Source organism: Melospiza georgiana, chromosome 4, assembly GCF_028018845.1.
Source record: "Melospiza georgiana isolate bMelGeo1 chromosome 4, bMelGeo1.pri, whole genome shotgun sequence".
NCBI lineage: Eukaryota > Metazoa > Chordata > Aves > Passeriformes > Passerellidae > Melospiza > Melospiza georgiana.
The window spans coordinates 21,716,984-21,739,238 of NC_080433.1; the positions used below are offsets into that span (position 1 = coordinate 21,716,984).

Here is a 22,255-nt window from a genome sequence, read left to right on the forward strand (position 1 = left end):
TTACATTTCCCCCCTTCAGAACATTCATGTGCAAAGCTTGTACTAAAAAGTGATAACAAGGATGGAGAGAGACATTTTGGAGCCCAGCTGGAATTACAGAAAGCCCCAGAGCAACAAAGCACAGATGTTTCACACACCTTTGCACAGCTGTGACTTTCCAGGAGGACTGGATAAGTAGGAACCCTTGAGAGGATCCTCTTTAAGGGCACTTAATAGCAACCCAAGCTGGGAGTCCTTCACCTGCTCTACCCCAGTGTGCTGAAACCAGAGTCCCCAGCACTCTTACTTTCTACCCACACTGCACTTTCTGCTTTGATTTACCACTACAACCAGACCATCCTGTACTCACAGGTACCACACACCAGGCAGGTTCACCCTGAGGCTGGCTGCTCTGTGGTCCCAAAAGGTTATTTCCAGGTTCATAGAAACCACTGATCAATATTCTTCCACCATCCCCACCAATAAAGGAGTTTGTAAGCTCATTAGGAGCCCTGTGTGGTGGAGCTGAGGTCTAGACTTCAACAGTGAGGACTGAGGCACAGTTTAGGTGTGCTGAGCTGCAGCTTCTCTTGCTGCTGCCCCAGGGAAACTGCAGCTCAAGCTCTAGATGCAGGATTCAGGGCAGCAGTGAAGGCATAGCTGAGTACACCAGCTGAAGGAAAGCTCCCCTACAGCAAAGATGGCATTTTTCAGCTGTTACATGGTGCCTGTGGGAGGAAGTGCAAAGAGAGGCAGTACTCCCAACTGAAGCATCCTGTGGCTCCTTGCAGGTGGAGAAAAGGAGTGAAAACACTCCGTTCTTGCCTGGCAGAACCAATTGTTACTGCAGAACCAGCACTATCTCCACCCTTGAAACCACATTTAAAACACTCCATAGCTAAAAGCATGACCCAGTTTTTGGGTTTTGATGTTCAAGACACAAAATATCAAGACATTTCATTTTATAACCAAGGTATTGCAGAAGCATGCCCAAAGAGAAGGGAACACCCCCCACAGCACCCTGCTGACTGGTGCCAGCTCCATCCACTGAGGAGCAGTGCTGATTTATAGCTGAGCCATCTGCACCTGGGTCTGAGCAAGGCATGAAATGCTCAAGCCTGTTCAAAACCACATCTCAGGCATCAGAGCCAGCACTCACCTCAGCAAGTGAAGAGTCCATCATTGTAATGGAAACAGGAAGGTCTGCATCAGTGTAGTCATCAGCAGAGCATATTTTCCACCTGGCAACACAGGCTTTATTTGCATATTGCCCAAACAACAGAGAGATAGAGCGCCCATTTTCCTTAAGCACACAACAACTGAAGTCACCACTCTCTGTGCAGTCAGTCAGCTGGTCTCTTAGGGAAGGAAAAATTCATCACCAACATCAATCCCTCCTCCCCCAAACAGCAAGAACCACCACCAGCCCTTTTCCCAACCTCCTCCACACTGCACTATTCCACAGAAAACCAGTGGCAAAAGCTTTGAGAGCTGCTGAGTCTCTTGCCGCAGACTGCCTGCTTCTGCACCTTCAGGAACATCCTCATCTTTTAAAATATTCACTGCAATTCACTTCAGCTTTCATAATCTCAAGCAGTTCAATCTCTATTTTAAAGACCTAAGGAGGCAGCTTGATAGGCAAGGACCTCAGAATTCCTGCTCTAAGCTCTGCAAAAGAAGAAAAGTGACTCCTCAAAGCCAATAGGATTTTGGCACCTAATGGCAACACCAATTGTTAAATTGGTGTTAATTGTTAAATTAGAGTTAAATATGGAATATAGACATGATTTTGGCATTCTTGTCTCAGTTCTCCAGCATGAAATAGAAACCCCATCAGGGTATTTGGCTGGTTACCAGCAGTTCTAGTAAAGAATTCTGGTAGCTGTGAACAGAAGCAAAGTGCTGCCCTGGATCCCCACGGGCTGATCACCAGGTGTCCAGTATTCCCTCTAAGGGAGGGCCCTGCAGCTGAACCCAGCACATGCAATCTGCTAGACCCTGTTGACTCTTCCCCCCCCTTACACCCCAAAAAGGTGATTACACCACCTTACCTGCACCCTCCTGAGGTCACATCTGAGCTGGACACATGTCCCACATCATGCCTCTCCAAGGTGCAGCTGCCAGAGCTCTGCCTGCAAGGCTGATCCCAGCTGTGCCCAGGAGGGTTATTTGGGCAGGAGGTCTCCAAGGTCAGAGCATCTGGTGAGAAGGACAAGCATGAAGAGAGGTGGTTCTTGGCAAAGCTGGATTTAGCTACAAGTTTTTTGGTAACTCTAAAATAATCAAGAAGCAGACCAATCAAGCAGAGATTTATAATGAGGCAATTTCTATCTCGGTAAGAAAGGCTTTGGTTGCGTGGCCTCAACTTGTTCTGTAGATGGAGAGTTTGGCAATGTGTAGCAAAGGAAGATTTGCTTCCATTCCCATCAATAATGCCTGGAATTACACTTGAACATGTATATTCTGTGTGAGAAGAGCCTCTGTGTGGTACCAGCTCACTGCTGGGAGAAACATTTGTGTGTGAAATCCCAAATGCAGCACCCTGCAGCTCTGCAATGCATGGCTGTCAGTGGCTGCTTTTAATCCTCATAAGGCTTGAGAGTTGCAGGGAAGTTCCAACAACTCAGGAGTGCAGAAAAAAGCAACAAGTACAATCTGCTGGGAAAGGTGGGGTGGTCAGCCTGGAGAAGAGAAGGCTGAGTGGACAGTGGCACAGGCTGCCCCAAGCAGCTGTGGCTGCCCCTGGATCCCTGGCAGTGTCCAAGGCCAGGCTGGATGGGGCTCTGAGCAACCTGGGATAGTGGAAGGTGTCCCTGCCCATGGCAGAGGGGTTGGAATTAGCTGATCTTTCTAGTCCCTCCCCAAACCATTCTCTCGCTATGATTTTATTCTCAGTAGCTCTGTTACTGCTCAGGTTGCTAAACCAGGACTCAGCTCAGCAGCCAAGGAGCAGGACAGTGCAGTCAGAGGGAATGGGAAGAACAGAACTCACACCCTCTGGGCCCAGACTGACAAGCATCCTGTCAGGAATATACTTGGATATATAATTTTTCCCAATAGTTCCTGAAGATTTTGGGAGCAGTCTGCCAGGTTGACAGACAGCCACCTCTTCAGGCCTTTCACTGCAAGCACTGTAATCATGGTTCAGACTCCTGGATTACATGCAGAAATAGGTTAAAGCCCACAACAGATTCTCCACATTCCAGCAGCACATTCAGCACTACTGAGACTGTTCTGCCAACTCTTTCTCTATTTCAGGTGAGAGACAGAGAAATGTCCAACACTACCAGGTCTTACCTAGCAGAGGGGAGTTGTGCCAGCGTGAAGCACTCGAGGGTAGTGCCCAGGGAAAGTCAGAGTACAAGGTGGGTCCCTCATTCCATGGTCTTTTGGAGCAGTGGAGCTGCTAATTGAAAGAATAAGAAGTGCTTCTGTTCCACTGCACTGAATACATTAATGCCACCGACTCCCCCCACACACAGGCATCTGCATAATGTAACACCAACAGTTACACAAATACATCTTTCTGTGGCTTTTTTGTCAAGAAAAGCAGAAGAGCTCATATCTTTAATGGGCAGAACAGTCACAGGAAGAGGCAGGATAATGAAACTTTGCACTTGCAACAAAACGAGTTGGTTCAAGCTAGGTCTGGAAATAAACCCTACAAAAGCAGGCAAGATGAGCCTGAGAGGAGAACCAAAGTAGCCACTCAAATCCTGTGAAGGGAGTAAAAAGAGAAAACAAAGAAAATAATCCAAAACACACTATTTCAGCCAAGCCAAGAGGTGTCATCTGAAGATGGCATCTGAGAAGACTCCTGAAACAACATGTGCAGAGCTGTTTTTGACCTAAGGTTGCTTCAACAAAAAATGGAAAAGAAACTGGAAGAAGTGCTATCTTCAGACTCTGATGCTTCTCAAAAAGCAATTTATCACATGTGTGTGTTGTGCTTCAGAGAAACCTAGCTTTGCAATAAAGTTTGGAATATGTTTTTGTACACCTGTAAACACGTGCATGCACATACACAGATATTGATATAAAATTATTTTTAAAGAATATTTAACTCAGTTTCTCATGAGGAACATTATTTATTCCCCTGAGGTAATGAAGGGAAAAAACCCCACCCAAATAAACCCAGCATCCCATTTTAAGAGGCTCAGCAATCACAGCAAGCACACTTACCTTCTCTTTTACGTGTGCAACTACCGTGGGCAGCAGAGCGCACTCAGACTCTGACTCTGCACAGCACTGTTGTAATAGAGAGAGTGTTTAAGGCAGGCAGGTAAGGAAAAAAAAACCAACAAAAAAAGGAGAAGGAGTGCTAGACCACTGATTCTGAGCAAAATGAAACTATCTTCCCAACTGAACTACTTGCAGCTATCAGTTGCAAAACTGCAACTACAAAATGCTGCAGCTGTTTGCCCTTGCCACCTTCAGCCTTTAATTCTGCAGACCCTTATGTACAAATGTAAGTTTTATTCATGTGCAGATAGCCCAGCTTTGACTCTGCTCCTCTGATGCTCCTGTCACAGCCTAGGGGACATTCATTTCAGGACCTTCTGTTTGATGTTAAATACCTTGTTGATCTGTGCTGAATCCAGAGTGCTCAGATCCTGAGCTATAGTGTTCCTTACTAGAGCCAGTTGGGAAAAAAGTCTCTCCACAATGTTCCCCCCTCCACCCCCTCCCAAAGTTGAGGCAAGTAATTTTATTCAAAGCAAAGCACTCCAGAGTTATGTAATCTCCAATGTATTTCTCCACAGAGGGCCACAAAGTTAATAACTGTTTCACTACCTATTCCAGTGTCTGGGTACTGAAAAAAACCTTACATTATGAAATTTTAAGCATTTGTTTTCAAGCCTGTCTGCAGAGTGGGACAAAAATCACCAGTGCATCAGGGAAGGTTTCCCTCAGCCCCTTCTGATACAATCACAATTGCTCACAGTGAAGACCAACACCACACCTGTAAGTCCTGACACATTTTTCCCAGAAGGCTGAATAAGGAAAATAACGTGCAGATTTGTACATACAGCTTGTGTACATGTTAGGAAAGAAGATACCAGGTGCTGTCAAACTGTTTGCAGCTGTTCTCAGCTGTGTTGTCCTTCCACCAGAGCCCTTCCTGTGCAAGCCCACCTTTCCTGCTGCCAGCAAAGGGCACCATACCTGGCACACCAATTCACAGAGACGCCTCTGCAGCAGTTCCCATCTCAGGGCATTAGCAGTTGCTATGAAGAGACATTTACAAGTCTAACAGGGCTCCTAACAACTTGATAACAAGCAGTCCGATGTTACAGCATCTCTAACTACTCCTTATCAGAATTTACTAGAGTTTGCATTAGCCTGGTTGAGCCTGCAACAGCGTTTTCAAAGGAAAGAGAAAACACTGGACATCTTCACCCGCAAATCAAGGGCAAAGCTTCCCCACATCATTAGTGTTAGGATGCCACAGTTCCCTGTGGAAACAGATCCTTCACTTACAGCTTGGGGGAAGAGAAATATTTGTCCTTTCCAGCTGACATCCTGTACAGAAGTTTTAAAATCCATGGGCTTTGTATTTAGAAGCATTTTCCCCTCTTACTGTGCAGGTGGGAGGAAGTAGGGGGTGGAATGGGTAGGTGGGCAGGAGACCACAGCCCAGCCCTTCAGTCAGAAGAGGCACCAGACCTGTCTGCCTTTCTAAAGGAACCAATATAAAGCATTTTTATTATTTTCTTCAGTGCCAGTGTTGTTTGTCAGCCCTGTTCTTCAAAATGCTTTGCAAATTCTCTACACACCTGCCAGTTTATTTATCTACAGAAAGATTTCTGTAAAGTAACTGGAGTAATTTAAAGCCAAGGTCCTAATAATTTTCAGGATGGTGGTTCTTTGGGGGCTAATCTTTTTTTTTTTAGGGGGGTGGTTGATTTAGTCACAGTGGCACCAGTCTCACATATGTGGGGTTTTCTCTTGATCTACCCAAGCTCACTTTGCAGGAGAGCATCTATTCAGAGATGGAAAATGACAAACCACTGTCATGCCTCTTGCTAAGAGCAAAATAAAGCAGCTGCATGGTTTGTGGGAAGCATGAAAGCAACATGAGCACACACACGAACACCAAATCACTGGTCAGAGTGGGGCAGGCACAGTTTGGGGCTGTTTCTGCCAATATCAGTGCAAAGTTGTGCCTTAGAGCTAAAGCAAAGGGTCCCAGGGAGTTTTCCTGGTGAGACAAACTGTGGCTTCACACGGAGTTGTTTGCAGTGCACACATTTGTTGGGCATATACGGTAACTGTGTGCCTGAGGGCAAAACACTCAGAGGGCTTAAATCAGTCAAATCCCTTTTCTCTAGGAAAGTGATCAGACTCCAGGGTTAGGGAAGAAAAAGGCCATGTGTTCTGGATTCAGACCTCTGCATTATTTAAATGCCCAGGTTATTGAGGTGCTGATGTCAGGAAGTGAGTCACAAAGAGGCAATATGAAGTTTCCATGGCTCTGTGGCAGAAGTTGCACGTGTACAACGCAGTGACAGGATTGCTTTCCACTGAAGAGAGCAGCCTTACACCACACAGCTAATCAAAAACACAGAGCAAGCACAACCAGCAAACAGAGCACAGAACGTACAAAAATCAAGTCTGTTTGGTTCAGGAAGCTCAAGAAATAGGGATGGCTTTGTTAGGTATAAGGTGGGGAGCAGCACTTTTGGTAAAGCAGTACCTGTGCCATATGTGGAATTACTAATCCCCCTTCCTAGGACTGGGGGTTTTGTTGGGAGCTTCCGAAGCTTCGGTGGATCCCAACACCCACTCCTTAGGATCCCACCTGCTTCTCAGCTCAGATGGTGGCAGATCTCTTCAAGGAGAAGGAAAAGTAGAAAAAAGGGGGGGAAAAAATCCCAAAACAACAAGCAAGACTCCACAGAGCGTTTTACTGGATGACCTGCAGATCAGTCCTATTTTCCCTTGATGTAACTAAACCCTGAAGTACTTGCCCATGCAAAAAGTGAATGCTGGCACATTTCCAGAAGTTACTCACTTTTGTGGTCTTCCACCTTCTCCTGAAGCAGTTGGCAAGTGCTTTCTAAAGCAGCATTCACATCCCTGAGCTTCTGCTGCTCAGAAATGGCTTCCTCCAACTTGCTCTTCAAGGATGCTGCTTCTTCACGAGCAGAGTGAAATGCTTCAGCTTGATCCTCCGCCTAGGCACAAAACAATATTTAGGGAAAAAAGAAAGGAATAAAAAAAATATAAAATAAAGCAGCCTGGCTAGCACAAGAAGGCTCTACAGTTCATGTAAATGAAACCAAACTGCATCTGTTCTTTCTCAGGAAGTGATAAAGCTCCCTCTGAACTTCTGCATTTTTACGTTGGGGTGGACTGTGTATGGAAGCTATTTTTGGGTGCTTTTTTTTCCCCCTCTTTTCTCTTTTTTTTTTTTAAGCCACCACAAATATGCAATGCTGCCTCTTTCATCAGCAAACTGTTGTCACCACCCCCTCAAATTTTACTTCCTCTGCTGGTTCCACTGTTGCAGGGAGGCACAGCATTCGGAACGCGCGATTCCCTTCCCCAGGGCGGCCGCGCGTCGGACGCGGCCCTCGGCATCTCCTGCTGCCCCACACAGAGGGAACTGGGCTGCCCCTTACATGCTTGCTGATGTTCTCCAGCTGCTTGTTGGCTTTTTGCAGCTCTAGACACAGGTCTTCTGCCTGGTCACCTGCCAAAGTTTCTTCTAGTAGCTGTTTGGCAGTTTTGACCCTGCGCTGGCTGCGGAGCGAGAGAGAGCACAAAGCACAACCCATTAATGACATTTCAGGGCAGGCTGGCCTGGGAGGTGACACCCTCTGGCTGCTGGGACACGTACCAAAAGTCAGCTGTCACACACTGCAGCTCCCCAGGACCCAGCACCAGGGAATCAGACATTTTTCATCTTTTTTTTTTATAGCAGGAAGGAGATGAAGGCTTTCTGTAACATTGCTGGGTACCACAGGAGAAGCACCAGAGAACTGGCAAGAAGAGTTTAGTGGGCAAGCTTTTGCACTTGGGACAGCAGAATGCATTTTCTCAGGGTTTGGGAGAAATAGTAGTTAGATATAGAGGCAGTAATTCTATAAAAAGATACCCAGGAGCTATTACTGCTTCAATGGATTGATTTCTTCACATTTGAGAGGGAATTTCATTTGACAGCAAGCAGATGCCATGAGAACTGGTGCTAAAGAGGATGGCTTTCAATAAAGCCCTTCTTTTCCACTGCAGAAACCCTTGCCCATTTCCTCTCTAACTCACCTCAGGGGTTTTTTTTTGGGTGGGGGAGGGAGGGTTTGGGGTTTGTTGTTATTGCTTTCATCACAATTTTGACACGGAGACAGCTTTAAGAAACCAGGGCATTAGTGTTTTTATCAGCTCTTTTCCAGGTGGAGGGAGAGCATGTAATGGGTGGTTCAGTGGAAGGTAAGTCAGGCAAAAGTATGGTACAACTGCTCTGCATCAGGTCTCAGGGCTGCCAAGCCCTAGGAACATCCCAAACCCAGGGATGGGGCTTGGAGCAACTTGGGATAGTGGAAGGTGTCCCTGCCCATAGCAGGGTCTTTGAACTGGATGATCTTTAAGGTCTTTTTCAGCCTAGGCCATTTTATGATCCTGTTTCTAAGATCACAAGCCACAGAAGGAACCATATGCCAAAAAAGTCACATTTTCATATTCAATGACAACTCATTGAAGCTACACCCTTGGGGAATTGAGATAATGTCTTCCCTGAGCCTAGCAACTGTATCCCAAAGCAAAAATACCTGCAGAGAGATATTTAGCAGCTCTCCTGCTTCACACAATCCCAGCAGGTTTTTTTAAGGGCTACACCTGCTCAATGGGCAGTGCACCTTGTGCTTTAACTGCTTAGTCTGTGGTCTCCCTGATGTTTTCAAAGGGACCTTCAAGGCTGTACATCAGTTCACTCACAAACCTTAACTCCCACACAGTGCAGACCTTGTGCTAAAACCAGATCTACTCTCCAAAACAGAAGACCATTTCCTCTGTGAAAAAAAACTTAAGAATTCAGTAGACTTTGTTCCACTAAAAAACCCACCCCAAAATAAGATACTAAACAGCTAAGCAACTATAAAAAAAACCCACAAAACCAAATCAAACCAAAAGAACCACCAAGCCAAAACCCAACCTCCCCTCCCCAAAAAAGACAGAGATCCTTTGAAGGAGTACCTAGCAGAGAGCTTTATCCTTAGGTGAAATTCTTCTGTCTTGGTTCTCCTCAGGTTGCCTGCCACTCGAAGAAAATCCTCCTCTAAGGACTCATTGCATTTTTCCAAAAGTTGGAGTTTCTGGGTCCAAAGATGTCTTTTTTCCCCTAGTTCTTGCTTGAGGGCCTGTGGAATTTTGAAGTTGCCATGTGGTTAGAGGAGGAACAGAACCAGAGAATGAGCCAGAGCCTTAATTTACATGGTGAGAATTGAGTTCCCTGCGCCACCAATTAATATCATCACCTACAACCCACACTACCAGAATAAAGATGAAGCTCCACCAGCAAGGTGCCCAGATACAGCAACAAAACCCATAGCTCCTAAGAGGATATTTTAATAAAGATTATCTTGCAGAAAGCTCTCAAACTGATAATTTCAGCTTCTGCAGCCCTTTCCTCAAAGTACAACTGAGTCCACTGAGTCCAAATTGGGTTTGTATTACAGCAAAATTAATGAAATAACCAAGAACCAATAAAACCCGTTTGCTGTACATGTTTAGCAGATGATCTGTGCCAGAGATGACCCCCACCACGAAGGCTTTTAGATTTACCTCTGGTTTGTTGGAGGGAAAAGGGTAAAAATTAAGTGTTAGGTAAGACTGAACTCTATTTCTCTGAAGAAATTTTTTCTTTCAGTAAAAAGTCCTGAGAAGAAGAATCCAGTGCGCTCTCTCTGACCTTTCTCAACTGAACACATGAAAGAGTGTCCTCAGATTTTAAAGAGTGCTTAATGAGAGTCAAACAGAGGTCAGGAAAGAATGAAGTTTATATTCCTGGGATTCTGCAGCAATTCCAAGGGGAAAACATCAGTCTTAAAAATACAGGCCACATTATCTGCTTGCAAGTTGGAGTCTGATGCTCATGAGCTCCAAATAAATAAAAAAAAAATAGCAAATCATGCTTAAAAAAAGGAAAAAAAAAAAAGTTTTTGCTGATAGGGCTCCTAGGATGACATGGGATGTGACCATGTGCAAGTGCCCACATCCTGAGGGTCTGTTCCTCAGCCAAGGCAGGCAGCACTCACTTGTAGAAATACCGTAATTTGACACTTAAACAGTATAGGCTTTTCAGAGCACATGTACCAGACTTATCTGACAGTAGAAGAGTGAAAAAGATTCTGATGTCACTATATACACTTACATATATGTAAATATGCACACTTGAGGTTGGCTTTATATCTAATAGCCTTTAAAATATTTTTGAAAACACTAAACCCCAGCAAAACATGTCCATAATAATTTTTATAGGAAATGGTGGGCAAGGCTTCTGGTGACAACTTTTATTAAGTGGCTAATTAAATCTTGGACCATGTACTCTCTCTGAGGCTGGAAGAAGCTACTTTGAATCTCCCTCCCCTTTTTTTTGATCTACTGGTCTTCAGCTGCATGCCAAAATTTCACACATACCTGGCTTGTTCTGTCTAGGTGGAGATAATTTTTGACATGAAGTCACTTCTCATCCCCTATGGGACCTTTTAATTTTAAAGGATTTTTTTTTCCTTTCTTGATCCTCTGTTAGCTCAATTTCCAAATACATCACTCTTTAGGAGCCAGAGTAGGATTCATTTGCCACAATCAACTCCAACTCCTATACCAAAACATTTTAGCTTCACATGTTTAACAGGAATATGATCCCAATGTGAGTAACTTCACAAGCATTTTTCAGCTCTGACAGCTTTGCAGGAGGAGGTTTCCAGTCAAGATCAAAAAGCTACAGCAATTCACAAGCCAGCAGTTTGCTAGAGTCTACCCAAAGTCACATCTGGTTGAAGAGAGTGAGAGGATTGCACCTTCTCTAAGGAGAAGGTTTCAGGATTGAGCTGAAGTTATAAAAACCCTGGCTCCAGGACCGGATGGCTCCCAGTGGTTGCTCCAGCCCTGCCCAGGAAGGCAGAGGAGGCCCAGCTACACCATTGTGTAGCACTAGAGGAAAAAGAAGGGCAGCTTTGTCCCCAAAGAAGCAAAACCTCATGCAGCACATCCCCTGGCGGCATCGGCTGTCACCCAAGGGAGAGGAACTGTGGGCTTTGACATCCATTAGGGAACTGGGAAACAGCATTAATGTCCAGCTTGGGCTTGTTGGAGCATTCCTAACAACAGATCAGCAGAAAGGTGCAGGTCAGAGAGAAAGTCACATCCAATAAGATGCATGGAAATGTCAGAAATTGTGCTGTTACAGGGGAGAGGAGGAGGGAACAAGTTTTTAGTTGTGTCCACAGGCACTTGCCACTACATAGGGAAGATGTTTTTACCAGTACCTTGAGCAAAAGTCCGTGCTTGCAGGCCTCACCAGAGGTATGAGGAGTAGGAGAAATACATTATGCAAGATTAAGTTGTAAAACAAGGTTTTGTTGAAATTTTTCCTGCAGGATATACCCAGTAAAACCCAAACTCCTCGCCTTTCACAACAAATAAACCCTATGGAGGCTTTGATTTGGAAATTTGATTATAAAGCCTCCTTTGCTTTTTGACCTGGTTTGTCTTCCCTTTCCTTCAAGCAGAGTTTTAACTAAAGGAGCTCTTGCAGAAGACAAGCCAGCAAGAGCACAGCATGTAAGTGAACAGAAATAATCCTCTTCCTCCTCAGAAAACCCCAGTAAAGAAGATATTTCTCTCCATACAGCCATCTTTGGCCCACAGATGGATTCTATCTCCACTAATAAACACACACAGCATGCAGCAGCAAGATACCCACCTGAAGTTTTTGCACAGCCCCACTGTTTCACTAAATGCTTCAGAGAAACAGTTACTCACCACAAGTTTTCTTTCCCAGGCCTGTTGCATGTCCTCATCGGGATCTTCTACCCATTCTAATGAAGCCATGACAAGTTCCTCTGCTTCAGATATTTCCTTTTGCTGAAAAAAAAAAAAATAACCCCCAAACTAACCTCCCCAAACTCCATGATTTTCAGTGCACATCTACAGCTCTGCCTAGAATTACCCAGGATATAAATTAGTGTTAGAGTAGGTGCCAGGTGATCTTGTTAAACTATGACCCCCTCCAATCTCAAACTATTCTTAGTTTTCCAGAAGGAGCAAACAATCTGATTATCAATGCCTGGAGAATTCCTAATTAAATATCTGATCAAAGACAGCAATATCCACATAAGCTTTGCTACTGACCAGGTTTTTCATGATGGTCTTGAATTTTTCTCCTGTATATTCAGACCCCTGAAGCAAATGCTGCACTTCACGATCCAGTGTTTCATCCAGGGATGCCTGTTCAGTCCTGATAATCTTTGGAGAGATGGAAGAGCCAGCAAGTTTGTTTTGACATCCCCTTATTGCAAACCAGCAGCAGTGACATTTAGACTTTCCTGAAGTACCCCTGCTCTGCATTTACCAGAAGGTCAGAGCTACCAAAACTTGAGGCTCGGAAAAACTTTTCCAAAATCATCACATAAACAAGGACTTAAAAAAAATGAAAAGAAAGCAAGCCAGCTAAGCTGCTGAGTGATCCAGTGTAAATATCCCTGCCAGGGCAGGCAAGAGGAAATCAGTAATTAGTTATCTTGATCCAGAGGAGTCGTTACCAAGTGATGAGTAAGCAGAGCCCTTCCTTACAGGCGACTCCACGGAATCGTGTCTCTGCACCTTTGAAGGGCAAACACAATGACTCACTGGGCTCTGGGGAGCTGCAGTATAGGATGATACCTAACTCCTCAGAGCTGCCTAGCCAAGACTACATCTCCTTTCTGGGCCTGAAGTTTTTGTGTATTTGTACATTTTTGTTGTTGTTGCTACATGTGCTAACTCTTTGCAAATGCTCCTTGCACAGAAGTAAGCAGAAATCACTCAGCAGCATCTCTGCTGTCAGCTGTGCTGCACAGCTCATATCTGAAAGGAAAGCAGCACACAGGGAAGGATGGGACTCCATGGATTGTCCAAGGAAATGGGAACAGAATAGCTCACCTTAAGATCAGAACCAAAGCCATAATTGTAGCAGGATGCTCTGCCTAAAGTGGTGTAAAACAGCTTCAGCCATACCCTACTTGCAAAAATCATCAGTGGTGGATTTATAAGGGGGGGGATCATGCTGCTGTTGGTGATGGAGAATGCAAAGACCAGCCTGATTCCTTGATCCCAAAATTAAAAATTCTGAGGATGTGAAGAACAACATTTCCTGCCTCCTGGCACCAGTGAGGAAGTGGCAGTTGGGTCCTGACAAGGGACCCAACTGAGCTGGCACAGCTGGCCTGGAAAGATCTGACAGTCAATCACTTTCTACCATAAAAACTCAGCCCCACTTTTTAAAGTCAGGGCTTCTGACACACCCCTTCTAGCAGGGTGTGTGGGGAGATCCCTCCCTCAAGTGGGGACACGCCCTCAAAGTTACTCCTCAAAGCTGAACAAAAGATTTGTCCATGATCATCAACATGGGTAAGTAATAACAAACTCTATTTTACAATTATTAGCTTGGAAATTAGTAGTTTAATAGCTAGTGCACTGTGTAAGTAGCCATAAGTAAATAATTCTGATTAAGGTATTTTAGTCTAATAATGGTCTTCTATTTACATAAATAGCTTATTTTATTCATTTAAATATATTTGGTTTGCCATCAGAGATGTTTATCAGAGTTTCTTAACAGTACATTAGATTAGGACCCAACGATTTTATTGAGATGCTCACTCTAATGCTGAATTTCCTTTCTCACTACAGTCAACTTCAAAGAAAAAGAAGTCTCCTCTTTCACAAGTGAAAAAGAATCATTGTTCATGTCTGGTGTAGGCAGCACGAGAAGCAGACTGTCATTTACTTTCTGCAGCATAAAAGCCTTCACATATTGGAAAACTGGTATCTTCTCCCATCTATCTGTTCTTCTGCCAGCTAAATGCAGGACCCAAGCTCCTCCAGATTTACTGGGTGGAGCAGAGGGGGGGTGGAACTGGATGATCTTTAAGGTTCCTTCCAACCCAGGCCATTCTAGGATACTATGAGCAAATATTTTATATCTACAAGTGTTTTGTTTGCTATTCTTTGGACTTTCTCCAAGGTGCTTGGAACAATATGGCAGCCTTCTCACTCTGTGTTTACATGCTAGGATTAATGGCTTCAAATTCCAGAGTTATCTAATCATATACAGGCAATGAGCTTTGTTCTGCCTCTGCTGATGCAAGACAACTAGGAAGAGATTAAATTAGGGTTTAATCCATACCTCAGAAGACTCTGCAAGCTCCAGTTCACAGTGCAGTGTGCTCATCCCTTCAGGAATATTGCTGTTAAATTTATACAACAATGGTAAACTCAACCCTTGCCTAAAAGAAGCAGGGGAAAAAAAATACATATCAGTCTATTTTGGATTTCTGATGAACTGCCTTTCCTGGGATTTGGCCACAGTACTCACGAGATCAGCTCTTGCTGCATGTGTTGGATGTTCTCCAGCAGTTTATTTTTTTCAGCTCTCAGTGTCTGAAATATCCACGGGCTTTGGTGAGAGGCTGACTTTGCCATGCAGAATCAGCACAGGCCAAACCCAACCCAGCCCATACCTCTATGATTGAGGAATACTCCACAATGGTTAACTTGAGTTCCTTGATGTCCTGCTCCTTCTGCAGAGATTGTTGAGAAAAGAACAACAAAAAAATTATATTCCATCCTACATCACAGCAGTAAAATGTACAGTTTAGCTTGAGCAGCAACCTGACCATGACACAAAAATAGCTGTGAATTTAAAAGAATACAACAAGTTACCTTGAATTTTAAATAATAGAAAGCACTCAGATGACCTTGCCTACCTAAACTCTGAAATTAAGGAGACAAACCCTCTTCTCCAAGTGTTGTACTTTCACATATTATTCAGCTGGTTTCAGGTCCAACAGATTAAACTAGACAGAAATACTCTAGTTTTAACTTAAAATATGACCTATATTACATGCCAGCATGAGTTTTAACCCCAACTGACCCTTCAAGCAAGTTGCAATGTTTCAAGTTCACTTGTTTTTCATTATTAGAGTATGGCACCCCGTAGATTAAACACAGCCCAACAGAAAGGCTGAAAAAGAGCCAGCTCTCATGGTAGGACTGAAGAATTAGTAGAAGCATCACCTTTCTTAGCAACTAGCAATTAACTCCAGTCAGGTTATGCCACTCCAATAAGACACTACACAGACAGCAGAGAATTTATAAGAGAAATAGGAAATTAGAGTAGGAGCTGTTGTCCTCTCTCACTTTTATGAGTTCTTCCTACTCTCTCTTTCAAAATCATTGAGGATTTTGAAAGAGATGAAGTGCACAGAAAGCTAGGCAGGAAAAGTGAGGTTATAGAACCAGATTATCCTAATGACAACAAGTTTCTATGCCAGTTTCTTCAAAATTATTCCAACCACTCACATTTATCCACATGTAATCTAGCAGTCTACTTGTAAAATTTCCATTTAGTCAATAGATTAAGAGAATCTTGTTGAAATAAAATTATACTACAGAGCTCACAAAAGCTTTGAATCACTGAAGCAGGAGAAAGTAAAAGCTACTTTAAAAAAAAAAAAGATTTCAATAAATTTGTGTCCTTAAGCTGTGTCTAGAAAAACAGCCAACCAAACCAAAACTATTAAAGCACTCAGTACAAAGTTATCAGCTGGATCACACTCCAGTTCTCTTTTTTACTATTTTAATTCACCTGCAGTCACTTTGCAGGGAGCCCAATAGTCAAATATTTTAGCAGAGCATGCTATAAATTCCTGATAAGTAGAAACTCCACTGGCATAGAAAGCTCTTTGCATAATTCATGAATCCAGAGAATGCCAGCACATTTGTATGGTCTTCTAGCTTTGTTTTCTAGTATAAAATGCATGTTTAAAAACATCTGAAATGTTCACTCCTCAGTAGAGCCTAGATAATTGCACCTCAGCAATAAAATGAAAAATTTCCTTTTCCACTGGGCTCCAAGTCACAATTTCTAATTTGACACAAACAATTTCAATAAAAGACATGAAGGGAAAGGCCTTCTGTAGCTCCCTGCTGAACAAAGTAGCCTTTAGAAGTTTCTGGACATATTGTCTGAAGTTTGCAAGTCTGTTTTAATAGGTTGTGACTAAAAAAAAAAAAAAGAAAAAAAGGCAAGCAAAATCCTGAAACCTTTAATTATGCTGACTCATAGGCAGGTCCTAAATAGAGCTCGCCTACTTTGAAGCCATTTATAGGATCAGGTTCTGCAGTGGGAGAAGAGTAGAAATCAAAGAGCCATAGTGAATACTACTGCCTTGCCTTTTTACAAATCTTCCCATCAGTACAGACCAGAAACCTGGGCCAGGGGAAGCTGTCCCTGCCCAGGGCATGGGGCTGGAACAAGGTATCATTAAGGTCTGTTGCACCCCAAATTATTCTGTGATTGTGTGGTTTTCAGTCAGTACTGAAGTAAAAGCAACTAACCTGGATTAGGCTTGCCTCTTTATTTGCCACAGTGGTCTCATAGATACGGGTTTGCATCTGCAGAATGAGAAAATCAAAAGTAAACCCAGCCATCATTACAGACCATAATAAGAATCTGTTGCTATTTCCTACAAGGAAGGGAAAAAGAATATCAATGTTCCTTACTTAGAAAAAACAAATTCTTCTTTGAATACCTTGTGTGGTGTTTGTTTCAAAGTACAGATCTTGTACCCAGCAAAGAGTGAAAGCATTCTTAACTTCCAGTCACTTTTGTTTCCTCTCATCTGTCCAGGCCAATATTTTCAGCAACACCTCTCAAAGCATGACCTTAATGTATTTTCTTGAATAGTGAGGGAAAGGTATCCAAAAAAAGTTTAACTTGGAGGAAATAATGAAACTGTGGATTGTTTCCATCAGCCTAGTTTTTAGCCTCCAGACAGGAACTTCCTTGGTGAAAGCTGTCCCACTCTCCAAGCTACTATCTCACTGCAGTCCTTCAACACAGAGGTTCAGGACCGTTTGCCTTCCAGCAGCAGAAACCCCCCCTTTGCTAGACCCAAGTAAAATCCAGGTTGACTTTTTATTCCTCTTGTTTTGAAGTGCTTACTTGAAGCTTTGAAATGCTTACTTGAAGCTCTGCTGCATTTTTAGACAGCTCTGAAATCTTCTTTTGCAGCCCATTGATGTCCATGCTATTCCTAATAATCTAAACAAGACACAGAGTGTTTAGGCACAGCTGAGTGGATTGACAGCTTATTCTTGAAGAAACCAGGCAAAAATGACATCTCCACCCCTAAGCTGCTGCCTACTCTCAAGCAGTACCAGCATTTGTGCACATACATTCCATGTGTTTGCCCCACCAAAACTGCCTCTGCTCCTTTTTCTGCCACCCAGAGCACCAGTAAAAGAGAAAACCCCTCAAAATGTGATTTATACCCCCTGCCAGACCCAGAGAGCTAAAGAAAAGTCAGCCCTGCAGCATGAGAATTGTTTTCAGAAAATTGTAGTTTAATAGATATTTGGACTAAGGAAAGACTGATCTGAAGGTGCTGATTTTCTTTACTATCTTTTATTTAACCTGTTTCTCCATTTCCCCCTGAAAAGTCTGAAATACAGTCTGTAAGCAAGCATTAAAAAACTAATCACCTGACAAAAACCAGCTTATAAAATAGTTGCTCTGATGCAGTTAAAAAAAAACAACAACAACAAAACAGAAGGAATGAACAGCTCTTCTCTGAATAAAAAAACAAGCTTAGGGATTCTCTGCTTATGGAGCTGCATTCCCTAAAAGCCTCCTGTAGGTCCTTAGCCAGTGTCAATGGATCCATCTGTGATGGAAGAACCCATCCACTGCATTTTTTAAATTATTTCTGTTACTTATTTTTGGCATTACAGCTCTATACAAGATTACTCCTTTGGATTTAAGGGAGGAAAACAGAAGTGAATATGAAATGATAAAGTGTTGGATGGAGATTGTTTCAATATAGAGTTTGTCTGTTTATAGCTGTGGGAACCAGAAATACATAGAATTTGCCTATAAATACATTGAATTTGTCTATAAATCTTGGAAAAAAGGTGGTGGTGGGGGGGGGAGAAGTAGTTTGTCTGTCCCTATGCTTCCCTAACCCCATATCCTTACTCACCCAGCAAGTGGAAAATAAAAAGCACAATGCAACCTCAAGATATAAAGTTTTATGACAAATCAGCCTTTTAAAGTGTTAGATATTTTGATAACCTAATTATCATGCAAGGCTTCAAAGTATGACAAACATTTTATTTCTTAATGGCAAGAACATATCAAATTATTTGTTTTACCTCTTCCTGGAGAGAAGTAACTTTGATGTTGAGAGACCGATTTTCTTTTTCCTGATCAAGTTTATGGGAAAAAACAAACACAGAAAAAGAGAAAAACAGAAGAATTGGTTTCAGCATGTAAGCAGCAGATCACAAACACATTGTGTGGTGTTGAATCCTTTTGTTTTGGAGAACACACAAACAGGGGAGAGCTGAGGCTGGTGCAGCTCATGAGCCTTCACCAAGGCACAGAGAAGGTCTTACTTTTGATTTTTAACAGCCTGAGCAGCCACACCACTGTTACAGCAAGGTGTGAGGTGCTGTACAAGGGAAACAAGGAAGAGCACCTACTAGCTGTCTGTTGTGGCAGAGAATCTGCTTGCTTTCCTCTTCTGACACGTTCAGGTTGTTTCTTGCTTCCTCTAGCTCTTCTTCCAGGGATTTGATTTTCAACACAGAGTGCTGGAGGCTGCACAGGGGGAAGCAAATCCACAGAAACTTCAGCCAGGTAATGTTGGTTGTTTAGATAGGCTGGAAACAGTATTTTTAGAAGCCACCAGGGACTTATTTTTTGGCATGACACTTAACAGAAGCGCAACAATCAAGCTTAAGCCCATAATTTCTGTCCAGGAAGCAAATCTCATGGTTTTACTTCCTTTTTTTCACCCTCTTCCAGTCTTACAGCAAGGGATGAAACCCCATCCAAGACAGGTGGATGCAAACAAAGCCATGTTAAATATGTTAAAAATTTAGCTCATTACAGTTAAATATAGCAGGTTACCTGAGCACAAATTCATCTTTGCAACACTTCACGGCTTATAGTTGTAGAAACCATTTTAATTCAGTATTCAAGATCACAGCTCTGCCCATGGCAGGCCTGGGGCCATCAGAGTCCCCTACCTTTTTAATTGTTGACATAGATGCTCATTATCTGCCAGGAGCTTGCTGTTGGTCTCATCCAGACCTTCCAGGGTGAGCTTCAGCTTGTTGTTCTCCTCCTGAAGCTTCTGATTGTTGTACTGCAGGTCCGCAAGGCAGGTTATCAAGTCAGAGGTCTCCCTATCCCAGTGGAAAAGCCAGGCAAGAGTGAGAAAGGTAATTTCATCTACTTCAGACCTTTAAAGCATCCTAGTGCACTGATTAGAGGTGAGATGAGAGCCCACAGAGGACTTGTGATGCTGCAGTGTCCAGTCATTTGCTCTGCACAGAGATAGGGGGACAGCTCTAAGTCTGTTCTCCAGTTCTATGGGTATCAAGAACTTTTGGTTTTAAGCATTTTTCTGCTCCCTACAACTAAAGTTTGCTGTCAAAAAGTGCCACAGCTGGATGTCTGCATGAGAGTGCTTTAAGATCTTGCTAATCACCTCATTACTAGTGATGCTTCTGTATTCACTCTGCAATTTCTGGGTCCTTGCTTTTCCCCCAAGCCATCCCCCACCTTATGCTTTCAACCAAAACTTAAATGAGAATCATTCTTTTGAGATCCTGAAAAATTATAGGGAAGCTTTAGAGAGCAGATGTTGGATTTCTGCCTAGGCATAAGCTACAAATGAAACTTCTGCTCCTTGTTAAGTGCTTTGCCATTAACAGTCCAAATCACAGACTTCATTGCTACTAGTAAAAAAAAAAAAACAAAAAAACAAAAAAACAAAAAACCACACAGAAAACCCACTCCAACAAGAAAAAAACCCACCTCAACAAGCTCCCTGTCATAAGAAAAACAACCCCAAACAGAATGCAAGATCAGACTTTTAGGTCATAATGTCTTCTTATCATCAGACAACTAAGAATTTGGTGGAGGCAAGGAACCTGTTTAAATAGGGAAGGACATGACAAACATCTGACCACAGATTAAAAAGGCAAATGGACACAGAAGCACCAAGATATAGGTAGGATAAAATACTGGTTGTCTTTCAAGTCTGACAAGAAGAAAATGACAGCATCAAGAGCTCCAGCAGACTGAGGTGAGCATTAAAATCCCCAAGGGCTCCAAGTTTCAAAATAAGGGCTCTTGGAATTTCTGTCAAGTAGTTTAAAGCCAGGAGTACTATATTCTGAGAAAGAATTGCTTAAATGGACTCACATGTCTCCTTTAGACACATCACCTCCAAAGGCCTCCAGGCTTCCTGAGGTAACATTCATCTGAGCAAGTGACTTGTCAGCTGAAAGAGGTGAGGGCTTTGGTTATAGAGCAAGAAAGTGGAACTTTCCTGAACAGAAACAGAGTGAAACATTCTGCACCTTTAGAGATGTTTTTAAGTACTTGAGATTTCGGGTCTTCCGTGCTTGATGATGATTTCTCAGCAGCACCTTCTTCCCTGAAGGAAAGGAGCATCAAGGGTCACAAAATCAGCAGGACACCAGGTTGCTTACCAACTTTGTAACACAAAACTTCAGCCAAACCCAATGTTGTGGACATGGTGTCCAAATACCACTTTCTTTCCAGAGCCACAGGGGAAGCTTATAACATCTTAGTTTCCACAGAAGACTTATTTATCAAAGTGCTGTTACCATTTTCTGTTACGGTCTTCAATCCACTCTCCCATGACAGCATGGTAGGTTTCCAGGTCCATGGAGATATCTTTGTGCTCTGGGTCAAGCTTGTTGCAGAGCTCCTCAAGACTACTGTCCTCTGAGTCACAGCTGGTTGTATGTCTCAAATAATCGATTATCTCGGACACTGCCACTTTCCCTAAGGCAGAAACAGAGGTCAAATGCCAAAGCCTGGCAAGGCACCATAAAAAAACTGTGAGAGGCCATGCTACTGAACTGCATTGGATCCAACCACCCTCAAGAGCTGCAGACAAGCAACTGATTCCTGAACCGAGTTAGAGATCTAGAAAAAAAAAAGCAGTGTAGAGCTCTTCTGTTGGTTGAGATTTTTTTTCCCCTGTAGTGGTGGGTTTTGGTTTTCTTCTGTATAAAAATCCAGTTTACTAGTTTTGTGGACTTCAGTTTAAGAGGAACAAAGTTGACACATGATACTGATCCTTGCTCTCAGGGCCAGGCTGGATGGGGCTCTTGGCAACCTGGGATAAAGGAACATGTCCCTACCCATGGCAGGGGGATGGAATTAGATGATCTTTAAGGTCCCTTCCAACCCAAACCATTCCACGATTTCATGATCAGGCACCATGCAAAAGAGGCACAGACATTTACACATTTATTCTACATCTGCCACAACACAGGCACCTACACATCTCATAGACTGGCATCTCTCAGGGACCAAAACAAGGTCTGAACCTGGGAAATCCATTGAGTGCAGAGCAAAAGAGCAATGAAAAGACCGTGGCAAACCTGTGTGGTGGCTGTCACATGCGCAGAAGATGGTGGTCAGCAGGTTCTCGTCACAGATCAAGCTCACGTTGCACATACTGTCACCTTTGTACCACACAGGCTGCTTCTTTCCTGTGAAGAATAAATCTCTTATTGCCCATCTTTATTTGCTCATAGTAACTTTCATTCCAGATGACTGAAACAACAAAACCAGCTAACCAGCTTCCCTGCCAATAAAAGCAGAGCTTTTAGCACTAAACAACAGGAACTGGTCATAGCCGGGGCCTCTGAGCTGGGAAGTATGCCATGCATCTACTTTTATACATGTACTTTCAGAAAAATTTGGTTATTCTTTCTATGGCATAAACATATGAAACAGGACATTTTAAGAAATCAAGTCTTTCTTCCCTCCCCCTCCAGATGCACTGTAGAGAAATCATTGGGTTATTAAGAAAACAATCCCTAAAACAAACAAAAAACCCCTCAAAACCACAAAAAACCCACTTCAAACTAAGAGCAAAACCAAAACTCCTGTATCTTCAAAAATCAGTCTGAGAGACAAAGCATAGACTAAATTAAAAGCCAAATAAAATTTGGCTATAAAAAAAAA

At 43.0% G+C, this 22,255-nt stretch overlaps 1 protein-coding gene across 1 annotated transcript in view; it reads right to left on the reverse strand.

Annotated features, from left to right (window-relative positions):
* LOC131082982 (inositol 1,4,5-triphosphate receptor associated 2-like) overlaps positions 1-22,255 on the reverse strand; it is a 36,284-nt gene that overhangs the window by 10,976 nt on the left and 3,053 nt on the right. The window contains 22 exon segments of the mRNA XM_058023260.1: positions 1,139-1,220; positions 2,031-2,178; positions 3,277-3,385; positions 4,162-4,227; positions 5,146-5,207; positions 6,995-7,157; positions 7,605-7,725; positions 9,172-9,335; positions 11,962-12,063; positions 12,331-12,444; positions 14,363-14,462; positions 14,552-14,616; positions 14,697-14,756; positions 16,576-16,632; positions 17,204-17,281; positions 18,391-18,441; positions 18,721-18,838; positions 19,270-19,428; positions 20,453-20,531; positions 20,611-20,687; positions 20,881-21,061; positions 21,667-21,777. Of these exon segments, the coding sequence (XP_057879243.1) occupies positions 1,139-1,220; positions 2,031-2,178; positions 3,277-3,385; positions 4,162-4,227; positions 5,146-5,207; positions 6,995-7,157; positions 7,605-7,725; positions 9,172-9,335; positions 11,962-12,063; positions 12,331-12,444; positions 14,363-14,462; positions 14,552-14,616; positions 14,697-14,756; positions 16,576-16,632; positions 17,204-17,281; positions 18,391-18,441; positions 18,721-18,838; positions 19,270-19,428; positions 20,453-20,531; positions 20,611-20,687; positions 20,881-21,061; positions 21,667-21,777 (2,267 nt within the window).